The sequence below is a fragment of the Hylobates moloch genome, unplaced genomic scaffold, assembly GCF_009828535.3.
Source record: "Hylobates moloch isolate HMO894 unplaced genomic scaffold, HMol_V3 SCAFFOLD_4, whole genome shotgun sequence".
Lineage (NCBI taxonomy): Eukaryota > Metazoa > Chordata > Mammalia > Primates > Hylobatidae > Hylobates > Hylobates moloch.
Window position 1 is genome coordinate 61,472,961 of NW_026652279.1, and position 19,880 is coordinate 61,492,840.

Consider the following 19,880-nt stretch of genomic DNA (forward strand, 5'->3'; position numbering starts at 1 on the left):
TGAAAACAGCTGGCAAAAACCACATATTGTATGATTCCTTTTATAATGAAATGTCCAGAATCCAGAGACAGAAAGTAGAATGGTGCTTGGTAAGGGCTGGAGGGAAGAGGGAAAGGAGAGTGACTACTAACAGGTATGGATTTGTGCTGTTTTTCTGAAGTGATGAAATGTTCTAGAACTAGAACTGCACAACTCTGTGGATATTCCAATAACTACTGAAAGGGGGGACTTTAAGGCATGTCAATTATACTTCAATAAATATGTTAAGTTCAAGATGTTAATGATCAAACTGAGATATTACATTCATTACTCATTCAACCTATAGAGTTGGGGTTCCCCCACATCAAACTATGAATTTTAACTGGGACTGCCAATTTACGGCTGGTTAGTCTAATGTAAGAGTATCATGCTAAGAAGTCCTGTGTGAAACATACCAGTGACAAAAATTGTTGAGTATGTCAATATAAATTTATCATACGGACCAAGTTTTATTAATGGTGGGCAAATGGCATCAATCCTATATAGGAGAAATAATTGTATACCTTCACAGACAAACATAATTTCCAGGGAGTGTGGAGATAAGAGGAATACTTTCTCTTTTCACTCAATTTCTTTGAGCCTTGGTTTCCTTATCTTGAAAATACAAAAAATAACAACCTCCTAAAGTTGCAACCTTTGCAATCACGAGAGCCCATGAGAGGTGGCCACCCCAGAGTGATTCCCAGAGTGATTTCAGCGGGCCAGTGAAGGGAGGAGGATCTACACAAGTGCCTAGAACATTCATTGAAATGTATTTTCATGTAATAGTCATACATAATCCCGTAACTGTGTAGTTCATAGTAGTAGGTAACTTACTACATGCCTTCAATTCTCTAATTTTGCGACCTTAAGAGATTTGCAAATAGGGAAAAGAGAGAGAGAGACAGTGTCTTTAAGAACAAAGTTTTGAGCAAACTATTAATTTATTTACAATTGTAATTTATAAACAGTAACACAAACATCTTTACATTAATATTAAGAAAAATGTCCCATGGCTGAAATGGGTGAAAAATGAGACTTCAGTACATTTCTAAAGGGGTGCCAAGAAAAGGGAAAAAATGCAATTACAACAGTTTTAGGGGAGAGTTATTATCAAGTAATGCACCCAGGTGCGATTTCATGCAGATGTCTTCAACCACTCAAACTGTTTTTATTAGATATTAGAATAAAATTTCCCGAATTATGTTGCCTTTTATTCACTTGATTTCCATATGTAAATCAAAATGACTGGCTGTTAACAGGGTACATCTAAATATTTCTCCCATCAACCCCTTAGAGATAATCCATTACATTTTAGGACATGTCAGATTGTGGGTATTGCAACTTCCCAAATGGATTTTTACAAAATATCATTCCATGGCCCTAAATGTGTTCCTGGACTTCTCTTACCAAATGTGTCTAACATGGACTATTATAAATTAAATGAAGAACGCTGCAAAATACAGCACAGCAATTTTCCGTACATTAAGACAATGTGTCCAAAAATAATTTCAAACCACTAGAACTTCAATGAGAGGACAAAACCAAAAGAAGAGAAAGAAATTCAGAAAATGATGACAAAAACAATTGTACTTTATAAGCTCTCTGGTTATTTGGCATTTATATAAGTGGATATTACTGTGGTCACAGACCATAATCCTCAATGAAGATACATCAGTGTGGCTTAAACACTTGTTTTAAAATATAAATCAAATAATCCACTTGTAATAAAAACCAATGACATTTTTATAGACATAATTCTGTCCCCAAAATGTTAATTTTAATCTTAACAGCCTACCTACTTATTTTAATGCTTTTAACTGCTCTTTAGAAATCATTAGGATGAAGTTTCTTATCTTTGAAGCATTTAGTGTCCAAATAATTAGCTAATGGAGCAAAGGTGATTTAGAAACTGATGTTTCAACATTTTACTAGCTGTACTGTATTTTGAGTTGGCAGGAATCTTCAACCATTCCATTAAAAACATTTCACTCTTTTTAAGAAGAACAGAAGCAGTGAGTGAATTATTAATCTATGTTTTTAGTTTCTGATATTGCTCAGTGGGTAAAACAATGTAGCAATTAAGGAAGTCTCTTCAACTAACTCTATCTCTAATTTTCAGTGAAGACACTGCAGATATGTATGTGTACGGTTGTTTTTGAACCCGAAAGTGATGCATGTTCCCTTAAAACAGCTCTTCAAAACAGAACTGCATTCTGTACCCTTACTTAGTCCATAAGGGCACAGGGTCAGTTACTTCAAAGTAATTTAATAACTGACCTTTATAATACATCATTTTATAAAACCAAAATGCAAAAGAAAAATTTTTTAAAAGTTTACTGTCCACAGATTGATTATAATAATTTACACTTTCTTAGACCTGCTATTTAAGCAGCCCCATGAGCAAATGAAAGGTCTCCAGTAGTATGCAGTCAGGAAGTATATGTCCATGTTTCTCTTGGTTGTCTTCATTTTTTTAATATAATTTTCTTTTATATTAACTTTCCAAAGCATCCAAAACTTTCATGATCTGCTGTTTAATGGCTTTAGTAGCATCCCCTGCATTTGGAATCAAATACCTAAGGGGGAAAAATAAAAAAAAATATATATATATATGTATATATATATAAAAATACAGTGCTTTCCCTTCAAGACTCAGCTGATAAATCACCTCCAATGGGAAGCTTTCCCTAACCCACAAAGCCAGCAGAGATGCCTACTATGTACTCCCATAGCTTATCTGAACATAATCCAAAGCTTATTTCAAAAGAAAGAAAATCTAAATGCAAAGGCAATTAGCTTTACACTTTTCATATAGTGTAAAGCTAAAATTCTTTGAACCATTATTAAATATAGGTAATAGCTAGATAAAACACAAGATAAAAAATATAGTATTCCACTCCGCAGTACAGATGTACCTTCAATTAGCTACAAAAATCACATACGAATTGTTGGTATCCAATTCCAAAGACAATGACAATTCCAACACTTAATAGTTTGACTTTAAGCAAGGAATTTAAGTTCACTAAAACAGATTCCTATATAAAAAATAGCTATAGTTATCCAAACTTTACAGAGGGTTATGTACATAATAAAATGGTGTTATGAGGTCTGAAATATTTAACAAGACATATGATAACTATTACAAAATATCAACACCATAGATAAATGTCAATTTTCTTTTCTTGGAGAATAAAAATAGTGTTTTTTTTTTAAAAAAGCATTTTTGGTAAAACCTAACAATTCCACTGTATAAATCATCTATATGTGTTACATATGCAAGGCAGAATAGAGAACCGTAAGTATCAATGAAGAAAGGGAGAGGGAGAATCTAGTTACTTTATCTTCCACTATTAAGACTATCTTCCAAAACTCTGAATTAAAAAAAAAAGATGTTGATCTATATATAATAAACTTCAATTTATTTAGCAAAATTTATGGGAAAGCCTTTAAAACATAATTCCCAACTTCTACTATACATGAGAGAGTCATAATTCAAATCTCCTTTAGTTAGGATTAATTTATAAGTAGATATTAAAATGTGTATAACTCTGACCCATCGAATCTACTTGCAGGAATTCATCCTGAGAAGACTAATTGGACAACTATGTAAACATTCATTTTTTAAAGGCCCACTAGAAGATTAATAGTGAAACACATGAAAACAATGTAAATGCCAATCAACATGAGGCTTGTTAAATCAATCTCCTGAGAAATCCTTATAACAATATCTACCATTAAAAAGCTAAGAATTTATATTTATTGGGCTGGGCGCGGTGGCTCACGCCTGTAGTCTCAGCACTTTGGGAGGCCAAGGTGGGTGGATCACGAGGTCAGGAGATGGAGACCATCCTGGCTAACATGGTGAAACCCCGTCTCTACTAAAAATACAAAAATTAGCTGGGCATGGTGGCGGGCGCCTACAGTCCCAGCTACTCGGGAGGCTGAGGCAGGAAGAATGGTGTGAACCTGGGAGGCGGAGCTTGCAGTGAACCGTGATCGCAAAACCGCACTCCAGCCTGAGTGACAGAGAGAGACTCTGTCTCAAAGAAAAAAAAAAAATAATTTGTATTTATTAAAATGTAAGTATATTCACACTATCCTATTTTCTTAAAAAATCAGAACACAAAAACAAGCCTGTATCACATTTATCTAGTTTTTAATAGAGAAATAACATATGCATTAAAAAAATCTGAGAAGATACTCATCAATGTGTTAACAGAGAATTAGAATGACATATTCTTTATATTTTTGTTAACTGAAAATATCACTATGTAAATATTCTTACATAAAGCAATAAGTGAATTTTTTTTTTTTTACAAATCAGGTATTATTTTCCTTTAACAAAGTACATAAAACAGTATAGATTCATGATGTTTGCTACCTAATTGTCAGTACAAGATGAAAGAAGCTGAATAATTTCCCCTTCCAACTGAAGTTAATTATTTAAAAGTGCTCTGATATTACCTTAAGCTTACTATTTATCCAAGCACTCCTGTAAATAAGAAGTGTAATCCTAAATCCCGGCGGGGGGAACTACTTGAACTGATGCAAGGTGGAATAAAACACAAATTAGGAGTCAGGAAGGCTATATTTGGTTCTGTCACAAACTAAGTGTCAGGATCTGGGAAGTCATTCCACCCCTCTGGGCTTCATATTTTTATCTATAGATTAAAAAATGGTTTAGTATCAATATCAGTGTGGTCACAGCGCTTGGGCCAGTCTGTGAACTGTTAGTGACCCACAGTGAGATAAAGGGGGGCTTGTACCAGGCTGTAAATTACCTATATCACCCAGCACACTGCTTAGTTCACTGACAGTTTGTCAAAACAATAATTTTTCTATGAAGGAAAATAAAAATATTGACATATTCTAAAACAAGTTTCTTATTTCATTGCAAGCCAGGAATTAGTGCAGCACTGGTACAGATTAACAATAAGGATCCTTGGGTCAGAAACTTTATGAAATTAGCTATGGCACTTACTCAAATCATGTGCTAATGGCTAAACCACATATGACTAAGAACTGGGGAGAAAGAGATAATAAGAAACACTAAAAAGTGGTTCAGCTATCCTATTCCACCATCCATTCCCCAAAATAGAGAAACAAACTCTTTATAGTGAATTACAGTAATTCAGATAATATCATCCTAAGGAAAATCTTACCTTTCGATTGCCAAGATTTCTATTCCTGAAGCACTGCTATTTCCATACTTGAAGGTAATGAGTTCAGGATGTTTTTTTTTGGATGTAATTTTAACTACAGAATTCAGCGCTTGTCGAGACTGTATATAAGCCAATCCTTTCCGTGAAACAATCTCCCTTAAACAGTACATATGTGTTGCGGTAACCAACAGATGACTTGAGACAAAAAGAGCATTAAAAGAAAAAAATTTTTAAGTAAATTTAATTCAAAACAGGTGTTGTTTCAACCACCCCAATTATTAGAAATGTTCAACTCTAAATAGAATTATTTGAGTTAAATGATATAAACAGAGGTTAATCTATAAACAAGTAAGCTACACATTAACACCTTTTAATTGTATGCAAAATTAATATTTTATTAACAGATAATCCTGCAATGATTTAAAATAAAATAAATATAATAAAAAGTTCCATACAACATAGAAATCACTACAATAATACATTTTTTATTGAAATGGAGTATATTACGTTTCAGATTTTTAACACTATTACCTATATTCATAAACTATTCTCATTCAATGCACCATATCCTATATCTAATATCCAAGATCACTAGGCAATTGTTGGGTTTCCCTACGTATTTTGTAACATTCTGTAACTGGATCCTGAAGGCAAAATGAGCATAGTATTACTAACACTCACCCAACCCCTGTATCTCAGCTTCTTTTCAATATAATAATACTCTCACATTTTTTATGTACAGTAATACAATATGACAGTTATCAGACAAGTGCAGAATGTGGAACATTCTGTGGGATGATTGACCTGGACTCAAAGGATTCATTCATCATGAAGAGAAAAGGGAAGCGAGGGGGTGGGGGCATGAGTTCTGCTGTACACAGGGTGAGACTAAAGACACATAACAGACAATGCAATGTGTGAACCATGAACTGGATCATGGATCAGAAAGAAAAAACACACTACAAAAGATACTTTGGGGACACTGAAAATTTGGGGTATGATCTGCATGTTAAATGATGTTAATTTACAAAAATTTTTAGGTGGGGTAATGGCATTGAAGTTGTGCAGCAGAATGCTCATATACCTGGGAGGTTTATGCTGAAGCATTTAGGGATGAAGTGTCAGATTTGTAGGCTTCTTTTGAAAGGTGTGACAAAAATGTACATATATATACACATATGAAATGGGGTGGTATTAAAAGGTGGTAACAGTTGATAAATCTAAGAATCATGGCTGGGCACGGTGGCTCACACCTGTAATCTCAGCACTTTGGGAGGCCGAGGTGGGTGGATCACCTGAGGTCCGGAGTTCGAGACCAGCCTGACCAACACGGAGAAACCCCGACTCTACTAAAAATACAAAATTAGCTGGTTGTAGTGGTGCATGCCTGTAATCCCAGCTACTCTGGAGGCTGAGGCAGGAGAATCGCTTGAACCTGGGAGGCAGAGGTTGCTGTGAGCCGAGATCATGCCATTGCACTCCAGCCTGGGCAACAAGAGCAAAACTCCGTCTCAAAAAAAAAAAAAAAAAAGAATCATAAGGGTGTTCAATGTACTATTCCTTCAACATTTTTGTACAAAATTTTTCAAAATAAAAATTACATAATACTGTAAATTCAAGACCTGTAATACAAGTAGACAGAAGGAAATTATATCTTATTGTACTACGATAAAGGTTCTTCTGTAGTTCAGTTTTGTATTATTAACTTCCCCAAATTCAATTTTACTTCTGATGAAGACATTTTTAAAAGTACCTGGGAAACATGTGTCCACTTTCTTTTACTTCTTTACAAGGAAAATGATGTTTGACATCTGGCTTGTTTATCCAAGTCTGAATGTTTACAACCTCTTTTCTATCATCATCTGACATTGAAGAACTGTCAATTTCATCTATAAAAAATATAAAGTGTTAAATATGGATATTACCAACTTTCAAAATTATACACTCCCTAACAGTCTAAAAAAATTTCAGTAGTATTTTGAAGATATGGACTGAAAAACAAACAGACTGGGCACAGTGACTCACGCCTGTAATCACAGCACTTTGGGAGGCTGAGGCAGGTGGATCACCTGAGGGAAGGAGTTGGAGACCAGCCTGGGCAACACGGTGAAACCCCATCTCTACTAAAAAATACAAAAAATTAGCTGGGCGTGGTGGTGCGCACCTGTAGTCTCAAACACTTGGGAGGCTGAGGCATGAGAATCGCTTAAACCCAGGAGGTGGAGGTTGCAGTGAGCCGAGATTGCACCACTGCACTCCAGCTTGGGCAATAGAGTGAGACTCTGTCTCAAAAAAAGAAAAAAAAGAAAAAAAAAAAATAACACAATTCTAATCCTGCTACTCTATTTCCTTATGCCACTGATAATATAGAAATATTATTATCAAACATCACTTTCATATGGTAACCAAGTCAGGTGTAAATATTAAGAACACACTTTTAAAGATTAAACTATTTGGGGAATTTCAATTGTTTTGATATGCTTAACTTAACTATGATCTGACTAGTCTGTAAAGAGATGGCTGAATTGTTAAACAACAGGCACCTATCTTGAGAGTAAAGACGGCAGATTTCTTTTTATCTTGCTGCTTTTTGATTTTAAGGAAAATAATAAAATCAATCCTGGGGTAAATAAGTAAAAATTAGGGTTATTTTCCCTAAGAGAAATACAAAATAATTATATTTTCTAATTTAAGAAAGGGAAAATACAGTCTCTAGGGTAAATAATTATAGGTTCTGTCCTTTGCTTTCTAACAAATACTGCAAAATATAGAGACATAATGAAAAAGGAAATCGCACGTTATCTACACTAGCTTAAACAAAAGTGAACCTCTCATGTATCTCTTCCTACTCACATTCTCCTCCCTTCCCCACCAAGAAATACTATCTGAATTTGGTGTTATCAGTTCCATACATGTCTTTGCTTTAACATATATGCATATCCCTAAATAATATACAGTAGTATTCTACACTTAAAACAAAATGTATATAAAAAGTAAACTACCCAACTGCATTCTTCCACAACTGCTACCCTACTCCCAACATCCGAAATTCATACATACTGATACACATAGTTCCAGTTTTCTCACGTTCATTATGATCCAATTTTCCATATTGTAAATATGTGTGTGTAGATATATGATAAATGTAAATATGCCACAATTTATTCATCCATTTGCCTCTCCCCTTTGTTAATGGAAGAAGTTGAGATATTCAGAGAGAGAGAGTTAACAGAAAGAGATGGCAACAGAGAGGGGAAAAAAAGAAGAAAAGGAAACAATCAGAAATATCACATTTACCTCTCTGCAAGTTTTCTGGAAAGTGATTTCATGTATCTATTAAAATGTCAAATGTGATTCCCTATAACCTAGCAATCTTACTTAGCAGTAAGATTTAAAATTTAAAATTCTTAGCAGAATTTACCCTCTGAATATACTTTCATCAAAAGCTAATCTACATATATTCTTTATATAAAGATCCATTGTCATTTGAAACAAACAAAAAACCTGGAAAACCACCAGTGTCAACTGGAAGACTGACTAAATAAAGTATGGTATGTTTATACGACAGAAGGAGAATGAGGAGATACATGAGCTGAAATGGAAAATATGCAACATGTATAACTAACTGGAAAAAGCAAGGTGAGATTTGGGAGTCTTTTTTTCTCATTCTGTACATTTATATATTTTTTCCCTAACTCAATACACATATTAACCAATATTAGTTATGATTGCTTACCTAACTCAATACACATATTAGCCAATATTAGTTATGATTGCTTAATTCGGATAAGCTGGGCAGTAGAATTATAAACCAAAGACTAAATTTTTTTAATCTTTTTTTTGAGACAGAGTCTTGCTGTGTCACCTAGACTGCAATGCAGTAGCATGATCTTGGCTCACTGCAACCTCCGCCTCCTGGGTTCAAGCGATTCTCTTGCCTCAGCCTCCCAATTAGCTGGGATTATGGGCATGCCCACCTAATTTTTGTACTTTTAGTAGAGACACAGTTTCATCATGTTGGCCAGCTTGGTCTTGAACTAGTGACCTCAAGTGATCTGCCCGCCTCGGCCTCCCAAAATGCCGGAATTACAGCGTGAGCCACCGCGCCCGGCCTAAATTATTTTTTTTTAAAACAACCACAGGGAAGACAAACTTCCCTGACACAATATCACCATCTTGTGGCCCTTTAGGATATTGCCTCCAGTTTCAAAAGACTTCAGATGTCTCAATTTTGTCATTTTCAGTGCTTTAGTCCCACAACTCTCAATCTCCTAGGTGGTCGATCAAAGGAATTTCAATCCCATCACTTGGATTTAAATACTATTTCGACACTGACAGCCTCCAAATTATCATCAGTTTAGACTTCTCTCCTTAGCTGAAGACACCTATAATCAACTGCCTCTACTCAACATTTCTACTTGGATTTCTTTATTTTATTTTATTTTATTTTATTATTATTATACTTTAAGTTTTAGGGTACATGCGCACAACGTGCAGGTTTGTTACATATGTATACATGTGCCATGTTGGTGCTTGGATTTCTAATAGGTACAACAATTCAAGATGTCTAAAACCAAACTCTTAATAGAAAGCCACAGATTCTCCAATTATTTCTACAGAATCTCATTTTTTAAAAAAAGCAGTTGATTGGCTATTCCCAGAATGACTGCTGTGATCACTCCTAATGACTGAGCAAAGCCGTCTGTAGCTAAGTGTATTACTACACCTGTGTCGTATTCTTCTTCATCCGCAATGCTGAAAACAGGCTTTACACCACGGTAAGGCTTGCCCACTCTGTCACTGCTGCTCACATGCCTATATTCAAAGAATTTTAGGGGAGAAATAATCACTTAAGAAGTTATCAAAGATTTTTACCAAGCATCATTTGAATATTCACACAAAATGTAAATATTCCTTACCCGTCCCCCGCAAAACCCCGTGTACTACCCATAGTTTTAGGAGAGCTATGTTAAAGAAATTAAAAGAAGATAAAGAAATTATGTTAGCAAAAGTGGCATAAGGCCTTGGTAGGCTGAATGCTCTTAAATATGTAAAAATTAAATTTTAAACAATTTCAATATCCATATTAAAACCAATGCTTAGATCTGTTTGGCCTTGCGGAAGTTATTTAGACTTTTGTGCTTCTGATTCCTCCTCTGTAAAATAGTGCTAACAATATCTACCTGTCAGGGTTATCGTGAGAACTAAATCGGTTAATTTTATTGTAAAACTATTAGGACAATGCCTGGTGCTACCTTCATGTCTGTTAGGTAAAATAAGTTACTGACACCAAATATTCAAATTCCAATGATTGGTTAAGGCTTCTTATATAAGCCCAAGTGTCTTAAGGGTTATCTTCCCATTTTTTTTTTATTACCGTTACTTTTGTTTCAATAGAAATGAAGATTCTACTTTTGTTGGTAAATATAAGCCATAAAAATGAATCTGTCTCGGCTGGGCGCGGTGGCTCACTCCTGTAATCCCAGCACTTTGGGAGGCCGAGGTGGGTGGATCACCTGAGGTCGGAAGTTCAAGACCAGCCTGACCAACATGGAGAAACTCCGTCTCTACTAAAAATACAAAATTGGCTAGGCGTGGTGGTGCATGCCTGTGACTCCAGCTACTCAGGAGGCTGAGGCAGGAGAACCGCTTGAATCTGGGAGGCAGAGGTTACGGTGAGCCAAGATAGCGCCCTTCCCTGGACAACAAGAGTAGAACTCCATTTCAAAAAAAAAAAAAGAATCGGCCTCTTTTTCAAAAGGCAGAAGCATAAATAACATGTAAACTCAAACTTGATTAGGTCTATAGGAAGTGTGACCTCTCTTTTTAATATAAAAATTAATACCCTATTAATTTTCAGGTAATCCCAAATAAACTAAGAGGTAAAATTAAAATGTGTCAACAACATACTACATGTTTCTGAGGGGAAAAGCATTGTTTTACTTGTAGGATAAGGTTCAGCTAAAATTACCTACTACAAAGGAAGACTCTAGCTTTTTTGGGTATGTGCATGTAACATATGAAAACAATCTATTTTCAAGAGATATTCCAATGTGAGAAAAAATCAAGTTACATGCCTTTAGTTATTATTATTATTAGCAGCAGTATTTTAGAGCCAGGGTCTCACTCTGTCACCCAGGCCAGAGTACAGTGGCACAATCTTAGCTCACTGCAGCCTCAAATTCTTGGGCTGGAGCAATCCTTCTGCCTCAGCCTCCCATGTAGCTGGGACCACAGGAGTGCGGGACCATGGGGGTGTGCCACCACACCTAATTTTTTTTATTTTTTCAGGGACAGGATCTTGCTATGCTGCAGACTGGTCTTGAACTCTTGGACCCGTGATCCTCCCACCTCAGCCTCCCAGTGCGGAGATTACAGGTGTGAACCACCACACTTGGCCTTTACTTAGGTTTAGAATTCAAATTTCCCAGAAGATAGAGATCAAATCTATACTGTAAATAATTTTAAATATACACCATCAATAAAAAATTTTTTTGTGCCAGGTACGGTGGCTCACGCTTGTAAAATCCCAGCACTTTGGGAGGCCGAAAGATCCGAGGTGGGCAGATCACGAGGTCAGGAGATCGAGACCATCCTGGCTAACATGGTGAAACCCCGTCTCTACTAAAATTAAAAAATCAGCTGGGTGTGGTGGCACGCACCCGTAGTCCCAGCTACTCGGGAGGGTGAGACAGGAGAATCGCTTGAACCCAGGAGGCAGAGGTTAAAGTGAGCCGAGATTGCGCCACTGCACTCCAGCTTGGGCAAGAGAGCAAGGCTCGGTCTCAAAAAAAAAAAAAAAAATTTTTTGTAGCCTAATTTTGTTCATTTACTTCTTCCAAAATAACATTCCTCAATAAAATATAATGAGAGTTTAGTGTATAACAAATATTCTTTGGAAATTACAAGTTAGGTTAATCAATACATAGGCTTAAAGTTTGATTAAATTAAAAGTGACACAGTCATTTGGTTGTATGTTAAAATATATCTAATACAAAATTGTCCTATACATTACCAAACTATGCTCATGAGAGAGAGATAGAAAATGATATAATTTGGATGCCTTTGAAACTCAGATTCAGCTTTCTTACAAAAGGCAAAGACAGAGGTAAGAGCTTTATCTAAAAATGCTTTGATGACATCTAGATTGTAAAATTTTATATAGATTAGATTATAAGTTTTCTCCTAATATTAAGCACAATTAAACTGCCATAACATAAAAAGTAACAAAGATAAATGTTTACAGCAAATAAGCATTTGCTGTAACCAGATAACCAAATAACCAGAAAGTATGAGTAAAGAGACAATCCTAAAAAACAAATTATTAATTGTTAATCAAGATTTATAATACAATGCAAAGTTTTTATAAACATGAATGCTAAGGATTATTGAGACATTTCTTGAAAGACTGGCTAAAAATGAATAAAATTCAACAGCTGTACTATTTTTTAAAGCATAATATCTATACTTTTTTGCCATGGTAATAATAGAAACATCTATAGTATGGTTTGAGTAGGCTTTAATTTACTGAGCTTAGAAAGAAACTTAATTCATTCTAATTTCTCATCAGATTCTCTTTTCGAAACAAATATATCTACCTGTGGATCAGAGATGATTTAAGTTACAAAAATTAATAATTTGAGAACTTGGGAGTTAAAAAAGTTAGACTAATTCAATGGTCCTATAACAGAAGAAAACGGAAAGGATGATTCACAAATAGATTATAATTTTAAAAGAAGCAATTTCCTTTAAAGTAGTGCTAGGTAAAATTATTAGCAGAAGTCCTGTAACTGGCATTGTGTAGGAATAGTCACAATAAATCAAAACTCTTAGAAGATAAGTTATTAGAGAGTGAAGTATTATTATCATTATTATTTTTTTTTTTGAGATGGAGTCTCACTCTGTCGCCCAGGCTGGAGTGCAGTGGCGTGATCTCGGCTCACTGCAGGTTCCGCCTCCTGGGTTCACGACATTCTCCTGCCTCAGCCTCCCGAGTAGCTGGGACTACAGGCGCCCGCCACCACGCCCAGCTAATTTTTTTTTTTTTTTAGTAGAGACGGGGTTTCACTGTGTTAGCCAGGATGGTTTCAATCTCCTGACCTCGTGATCCGCCCACCTCCGACTCCCAAAGTGCTGGGATTACAGGCGTGAGCCACTGCGCCCGGCTGAAAGTATAGTCCTAGAGAGTAAAGTATTATTCTTAAAAATGCTACTTCGAGTCACCGAGAACACTGAAGTGACTCGAGAAAAATTCCATTCCATTATTCCAAAGCTTAACTTACATTGAAAATATAACTAGAATTTCTTTTTTTTTTTTCTGGCCCACTTAGGATTTATAGAATTTCTTTTTAAATGTTTGTAGGTGTTGCTGTAATTAATATTCTAAATTAAATTGCTGAAAAATTCTGTGAGTATAAGAACTATAAAGTCACACAGAGTTAAGTTAGTAAAATTCTTTTGTTACCCTAATTGAAGATCCAGTAGAATTTTTTTTTTTTTTCTGCTTGAGACGGAGTCTCTCTCTGTCGCCCGGGCTGGAGTGCAGTGGTGCAATCTCGGCTCACTGCAAGCTCCGCCTCCCGAGTTCATGCCATTCTCCTGCCTCAGCCTCTCCGAGTAGCTGGGACTACAGGCGTCCGCCACCACGCCCAGCTAATTTTTTGTGTGTGTGTTTTTAGTAGAGACGGGGTTTCACCGTGGTTTCGATCTCCTGACCTCGTGATCCGCCCGCCTCAGCCTCCCAAAGTGCTGGGATTACAAGCGTGAGCCACCGTGCCCAGCGATCCAGTAGATTTTTAAACCTTAAACTTATTGTCTTTAATGAGAAGCACCTCATTTTATTTGGGTTACAGAAGTGACAGATTATACATTAAAGTAATCCACCACCTAGAAAAAAACGTAATTTTTTTTTCTAACAAAAACCAAAGGCAGAATCCTAGAACTGTAGTTCCTTGGAAGAGATTTATATATGCTAAATCAACCTAAATACATACATCTTATTAAGAAAAATCTAAAAATATAAAATTACATAATGTACATGAATTAACAAAAATTTTGAACCATGAACGGTGCCTATTTTTAGGTGCTATAATTTTCTCTGCTGCTAGGCAGGAGACAGAAGCAAATGAGCACCAAAGCAAATAATCTGCCAACTCGCGACCACATACTTTCTTTGTTTCACCTTCCCCTGTCTCAGAATAAAAACTGCAGGTTTTGAACAAACTTAATTTTCATCTGTGGAATGGGTGATACATACAAGCATGCAGGAAAAGAAATTAAAATGATCAAGCAAAAACCAAAAAGAAAAGTATATCAATCAACATGACACACTCCTAAAAGCAGAATGAGGAAAGTTTAGCATTTGAAATAGCCGCATGAAATTTGAGCCAAGACAGCATAAGGCTTATAGATGGCATGAAGCATATTAAAGGAAAAGGATGGTTCAAGAAAAATGCTCTACTCATTGGCTTACCGCTCTGTACATGATCTGTCTGGCCAAGGAAGATTGAAAGACATTCTATAGCAAATCAAGGCAGAGGACAGAACAAAATGATTATAAAAAAAAATGCAACAGCTTTAAAACAAAAAATATGGTACAGTTTAGTTTTTCTCACCCAGCGTGTACATTATAAAGAAGATGTTTCCATCATCCCAAGTACAAAGAAAAACAAAGAAAAGCCAATTTCAAGTAATCAAGGCAGCAGTCTTTTTGACTTAGTTATCACCAGTCCATTTTAAAACAAACAAATTTTAAAATAAAATTGTAAATGTTCATGCTACAAAATGTAGCAATAATAGTCCTCCAACTCAGAAGCACCAACGAAAGGTAAAAGGGTTAGCTTCTGAGAACAGACATAACTTTATTGCATAAACAAGTCTTTCGGGCTTGATACAACACCTTAGTAATTATCAGTTGACCATTTTAGATAAGGCACAATTTTTTGGATCAATGAAAATAATCTATTACCTTCTCGGCTATTTACTAAATGCAAAAAAATGTACTTTTGTATGCATATATACTATACTTAATAAAGGGACAGACAACAAATCCCTGACATTCAGTTCTTAAAGCAAAATATGTCAATTTTCCCAGGATACTGCAAGACATGAAAGCAAAACCAAATACTATAACACATTTCCAATATAAGGCTTCCTTAAAACAAATTCTGTGTTGCAATTATAAGGTTAGCTTTGAACTCTACAAACAAGAAAGATCAAACAGACTTATACGTGTAGAAAAAAATGTAGCCTCAGTTACAATAAGAAACAATATATACAACAGATATTTTAAAACTTGTTTATCAATTGTTAACCATGTCCCCCATTTGTAATTTACAAGGAGATGGGGTTTTGTAAACGAAATTCTATGAAGGTCTGATCTTAAACATCAGAAGGTGGGTTTCTGCTATATTTAGCATGACCAGATTTTCTAGGTTTTAAATTCTCGGAGCAGAGGAAGAAGTTCCTACTATGAGATCACTGAATTCGGCAGATGATCTCCATCCATTTGACATTTGGGAAGCAGCTACTATATGAAATGTGATACATACTGCGACACAAATTTTTTTTAGTGAATGGCATGATGTGACAGATACATTATTTGCATCTTTGAGTAGTAAGAGAGAATAATTATGGATATAAAGTACATTCCTGCAATTCTAATGAAAACTATGAAATCATCTAATAGAAAATGTACTTTATGATCCTTTTCTGGAACACATTCAGTTCAACTAACATTTACTTACTGTAAGACATTGTTTCTTTAGTTTTAATTACTCATCATAAACTCATACTGTATAAACAACTCACCGATCCACAGGAGTTGATGTATTCTCTATAAAACTGATAACTTTTTCCCTGACATTAACGGATTTTGTCTTCAAAGCCACAGTCATTTTATTTACTAGTGATTTCATTCCTCTATCACTTGAGCCATTAGGAGATTCGCCCTAAAAAAAGAACATAGATGGATTAACTGCCTCTAAATGACTAGAAGACATACTACTGCTAATGGTTATCTACATGTTTTTTTTTTTTTTTGAGATGGAGTCTCGCTCTGTCACCCAGGCTGGAGTGCAGTGGTGCAATCTCGGCTCACTGCAAGCTCTGCCTCCCGGGTTCACGCCATTCTCCTGCCTCAGCCTCTCCGAGTAGCTGGGACTACAGGCGCCCGCCACCACGCCCGGCTAATTTTTTTTGTATTTTTAGTAGAGACGGGGTTTCACTGTGGTCTCGATCTCCTGACCTCGTGATCCGCCCGCCTCGGCCTCCCAAAGTGCTGGGATTACAAGCGTGAGCCACCGCGCCCGGCCGGGTTATCTACATGTTATAGACTGAATTGCAATCCCACCAAAATCATATGTTGAAGTCCTAACTCCCAGTATATCTCAGAATGTGACTGTATTTGGAGACAGGGCCTCTGCAGGCATAATTAAGGTTAAATGAGGTCTTTAGGTGGTCTCTAATCCAGTCTGACTGGTGTCCTTATAAGAAAGAAAGACATGAGCATATCAAAACAGAGAAGAAGCCATGTAAGGACACAGAGGGCAAGGCAGCCATCTGCAAGCCAAGGAGAGAGGCCTCAGGATAAACTAAACCTGCCAATACTTTGATCTTGGACTTTCAGCCTCCAAAACAGTAAGAAAATAAATTTACATGGGTTAAGCCACCAGTTTGTAATATGATATTTTGTTGAGGCAGCTGCAAACTAATTCATTAGGTGAAATCATCTTAAGAATAGAAGGTAGGGCGCGGTGGCTCAGGCCTGTAATCCCAGCACTTTGGGAGGCCGAGGCAGGTGGATCACGATGTCAGGAGTTGAAGACCAGCCTGGCCAACATGGTGAAACCCCATCTCTACTAAAAATACAAAAGTTAGCCGGGCGTGGTGATGGGTGCTTGTAATCCCAGCTACTCGGGAGGCTGTGGCAGAGAACTGCTCAAACCCGTGAGGTGGAGGTTGCAGTGTGCCAAGATTGTGCCACTGCACTCCAGTCTGCGCAACAGAGCGAGACTCCGTCTCAAAAAAAAAAAAAAGGTAGGATAAAAAATTAGGATATACTTGCACATATATGTGTGCAGTCTGACATTATCTTGTTATATAAGAAACAGTCAAAACTACTGACCTTTCTTATCTCAGACTAGTCTACAAAAATAAGCAAAAGTATGATCAAACTACTAAACTACTATTTGCACATATGTGAGTATGGAGTCTGAAATTACCTTATTTATTCAATAAGAAATAGTTAAAACTATTAACCTTTCTTATTTCAGACTAGTCTTCAAAAATAAGCAAAAGTATAATCAAACTACTATCCATGTAGCTAAATTTTTAAATATCCCTTGTAAATGTTTGCTTTTTAAAGACATTGCCACTTAGGCCTTTATTTTCTGAAGAAAAGTTATCCTGATGTACCAAATGTAAGAGATGTGAGTATAATTCTTTTTTGTTTGTTTTTTGTTGTTGTTTTGAGACAGAGTCTTGCTCTGTTGCCCAGGCTGGAGTGCAGAGGTGCGATCTCGGCTCACTGCAACCTCCGCCTCCTGGGTTCAAGCAATTCTCCCTGCCTCAGCCTCCTAAATAGCTGGGATTATAGGCACCTGCCACCACACCTGGCTAATTTTTGAACTCCTGACCTCAGGTGATTCACCTGCCTCGGGCTCCCATAGTGCTGGGATTACAAGCATGAGCCACCGTGCATGGCTGTGAGTATAATTTTAAATTGTTTCATGGGATTGCTCACATATACCTTCCTAGAAGGCAATTTAGTGATGGGTGTCAAACATTTAAAAGTGATCCTATTTTCTGCCAATTAATTCCTCTTCAGAATTAATGAGAAGGAAGTGCCCAGAAATTTGGGTACTATTTGATGGAAAATTATACAGCCATTACAAACTCATACTATTTTTAAATAGCATTTTAAAATGCTAGAAAATACTCATATGTTTAGTGAAAAAGCAGAAAATAAAATTCTAGGTACGCTATGATCACTACTTTTAAAATAAACACATTCACTAAAAAGGATTTGATGAAAATACTTTAAAATATGAATGGCAAAATTATCTCTGGTACAGCTACAGGTGATTTTGTTTTCTTTATACTTTTCTTATTTACATATGATGCTAAAATGAACATCTGTTACTTTCATTTTTAGAAGAAATGTCATTAACAAAAAAACTGTTTCTATTTCCATATCTAAATTCAAAGCCAAATTAAACTGTAAAAATTCTTTGGTACTTTGAAAAGAATGCTCTTTAAGATAATTTCTAAAATAGCCTCAATCAGTGTTTTTCAAATCTGAATATAAAAGCTTCAATAGAAAAACTATCCAGTGATGTCAATGGGAATATAAATTAGAATGTTTTTGGAGAGCCATTTGATAATAATGCAGAAGTCTAAGGACTTTGGTAACATTTTAATCAAGTTATTCCACTTCCAGGACAAAATAATCATGGCATATGCAAATTTATCACTACAAAAATTAAATTGTGTTTGTAACAGAAAAAAACTGGAAACAATGTAAATATTGAACAATAGAGAACTGAATAAATTATAATACACCCATAAAATGAAATACTATTTAGTTATTTAAAGTGAAAATAGCAAACGTTTACTAAGTAAATGGTGATTTCACACAAAGGCATCAAGTTAAAAATAACAGTATCAAGTTAAAAATAAGATTCTCAGACAAACCTTATCTGCTGATGTGAAAATAATCTGATTTTGATTTGCATGGCTGAAGACAAACCTCAACTAATACAGGCAGTGAGTTACAATTTCATAATAACTACTATTAAATATCTGGTGACAGGTACTATACTTTCCATTTACTTGCACCGTTAATCCTTAAGTTATCCTTAGAAAGAAGGTTATGTTGTTAACATTTGTATTGCACGGGTGGAGAAAACACAGCTCAAAGATCTTGCTGGAGATCATGAAGAAAGTAAGTTGCAGATGAATTCTGAACCTAGGTATGTCAGACCTGTAAGCCCAAGCTACTAACTGTGACCTTGTACTGCAGTTTTCCTTCTGTTTTAAAGAATAACCACTAGGTATGTAAGGATCACTATTTACGAAAATAATTTAATGACATCTAATTCAACTGACATCAAATACTGAAGTACTGGAAAAGCACAGAAGATCTATTACCCAAATATTTCCAAAGAACAGAAAAACAGATTTATCCACTGTAGCAAAACCGGGTTAGTAATACACATCTCAATAACTAAAAATCAAATAAAATAGGATTGGCAACTTGTTCTTGTCTTCCTCTGCCTGGCCAATTCTCAAATGTGGATAGACTCAAGTCCAAATCATTTAAGTCTGTGATGGGGATGGGTACAGACATAGTGTGCACGAGATGATTATGACCCCTAGCATTCTGGAAAAACTAACTGGGAGATGCCTGGAATCAGCTTGCTTAAGAGTCCCAGCTATTTATAGGACCCAGATTTGTCCCCATTGATATTTAAGCTGGAGCATAAAACTGTCACTACATAATACCAAACTACAGCTGGACATGGAGAAATTTTAATTCAGCAGCTGAACTTCAAGAGCTCCCACCTAGTTTAGCTGTGAAGGCTTGCTGTATCATTTCATTAATCTCACAATAAAGGCTTGCTGTATCATCTCAATCTCACAATAATACGACTCTTCATTGCATGTGTTTGAAATGTTTTGACTCCATTTCTGTTATGG

At 35.9% G+C, this 19,880-nt stretch overlaps 1 protein-coding gene across 2 annotated transcripts in view; it reads right to left on the reverse strand.

The window, feature by feature from the left end:
- Positions 1-928: 928 nt before the first annotated feature.
- TBC1D23 (TBC1 domain family member 23) overlaps positions 929-19,880 on the reverse strand; it is a 64,682-nt gene continuing 45,730 nt past the window's right edge. Inside the window, exons 14-19 of one of the 2 annotated variants that reach the window (XM_032150316.2) lie at positions 15,993-16,132; positions 14,656-14,700; positions 9,910-9,998; positions 6,937-7,072; positions 5,184-5,378; positions 929-2,597 (exon numbers count right to left, since the gene is read on the reverse strand). In XM_032150316.2, coding sequence (XP_032006207.1) covers positions 2,516-2,597; positions 5,184-5,378; positions 6,937-7,072; positions 9,910-9,998; positions 14,656-14,700; positions 15,993-16,132 — 687 coding nt within the window. In that variant the 3' untranslated portion in view covers positions 929-2,515. The remainder of the gene's footprint in view (positions 2,598-5,183; positions 5,379-6,936; positions 7,073-9,909; positions 9,999-14,655; positions 14,701-15,992; positions 16,133-19,880) is intronic. The other variant, XM_032150317.2, reaches the window with a different exon arrangement.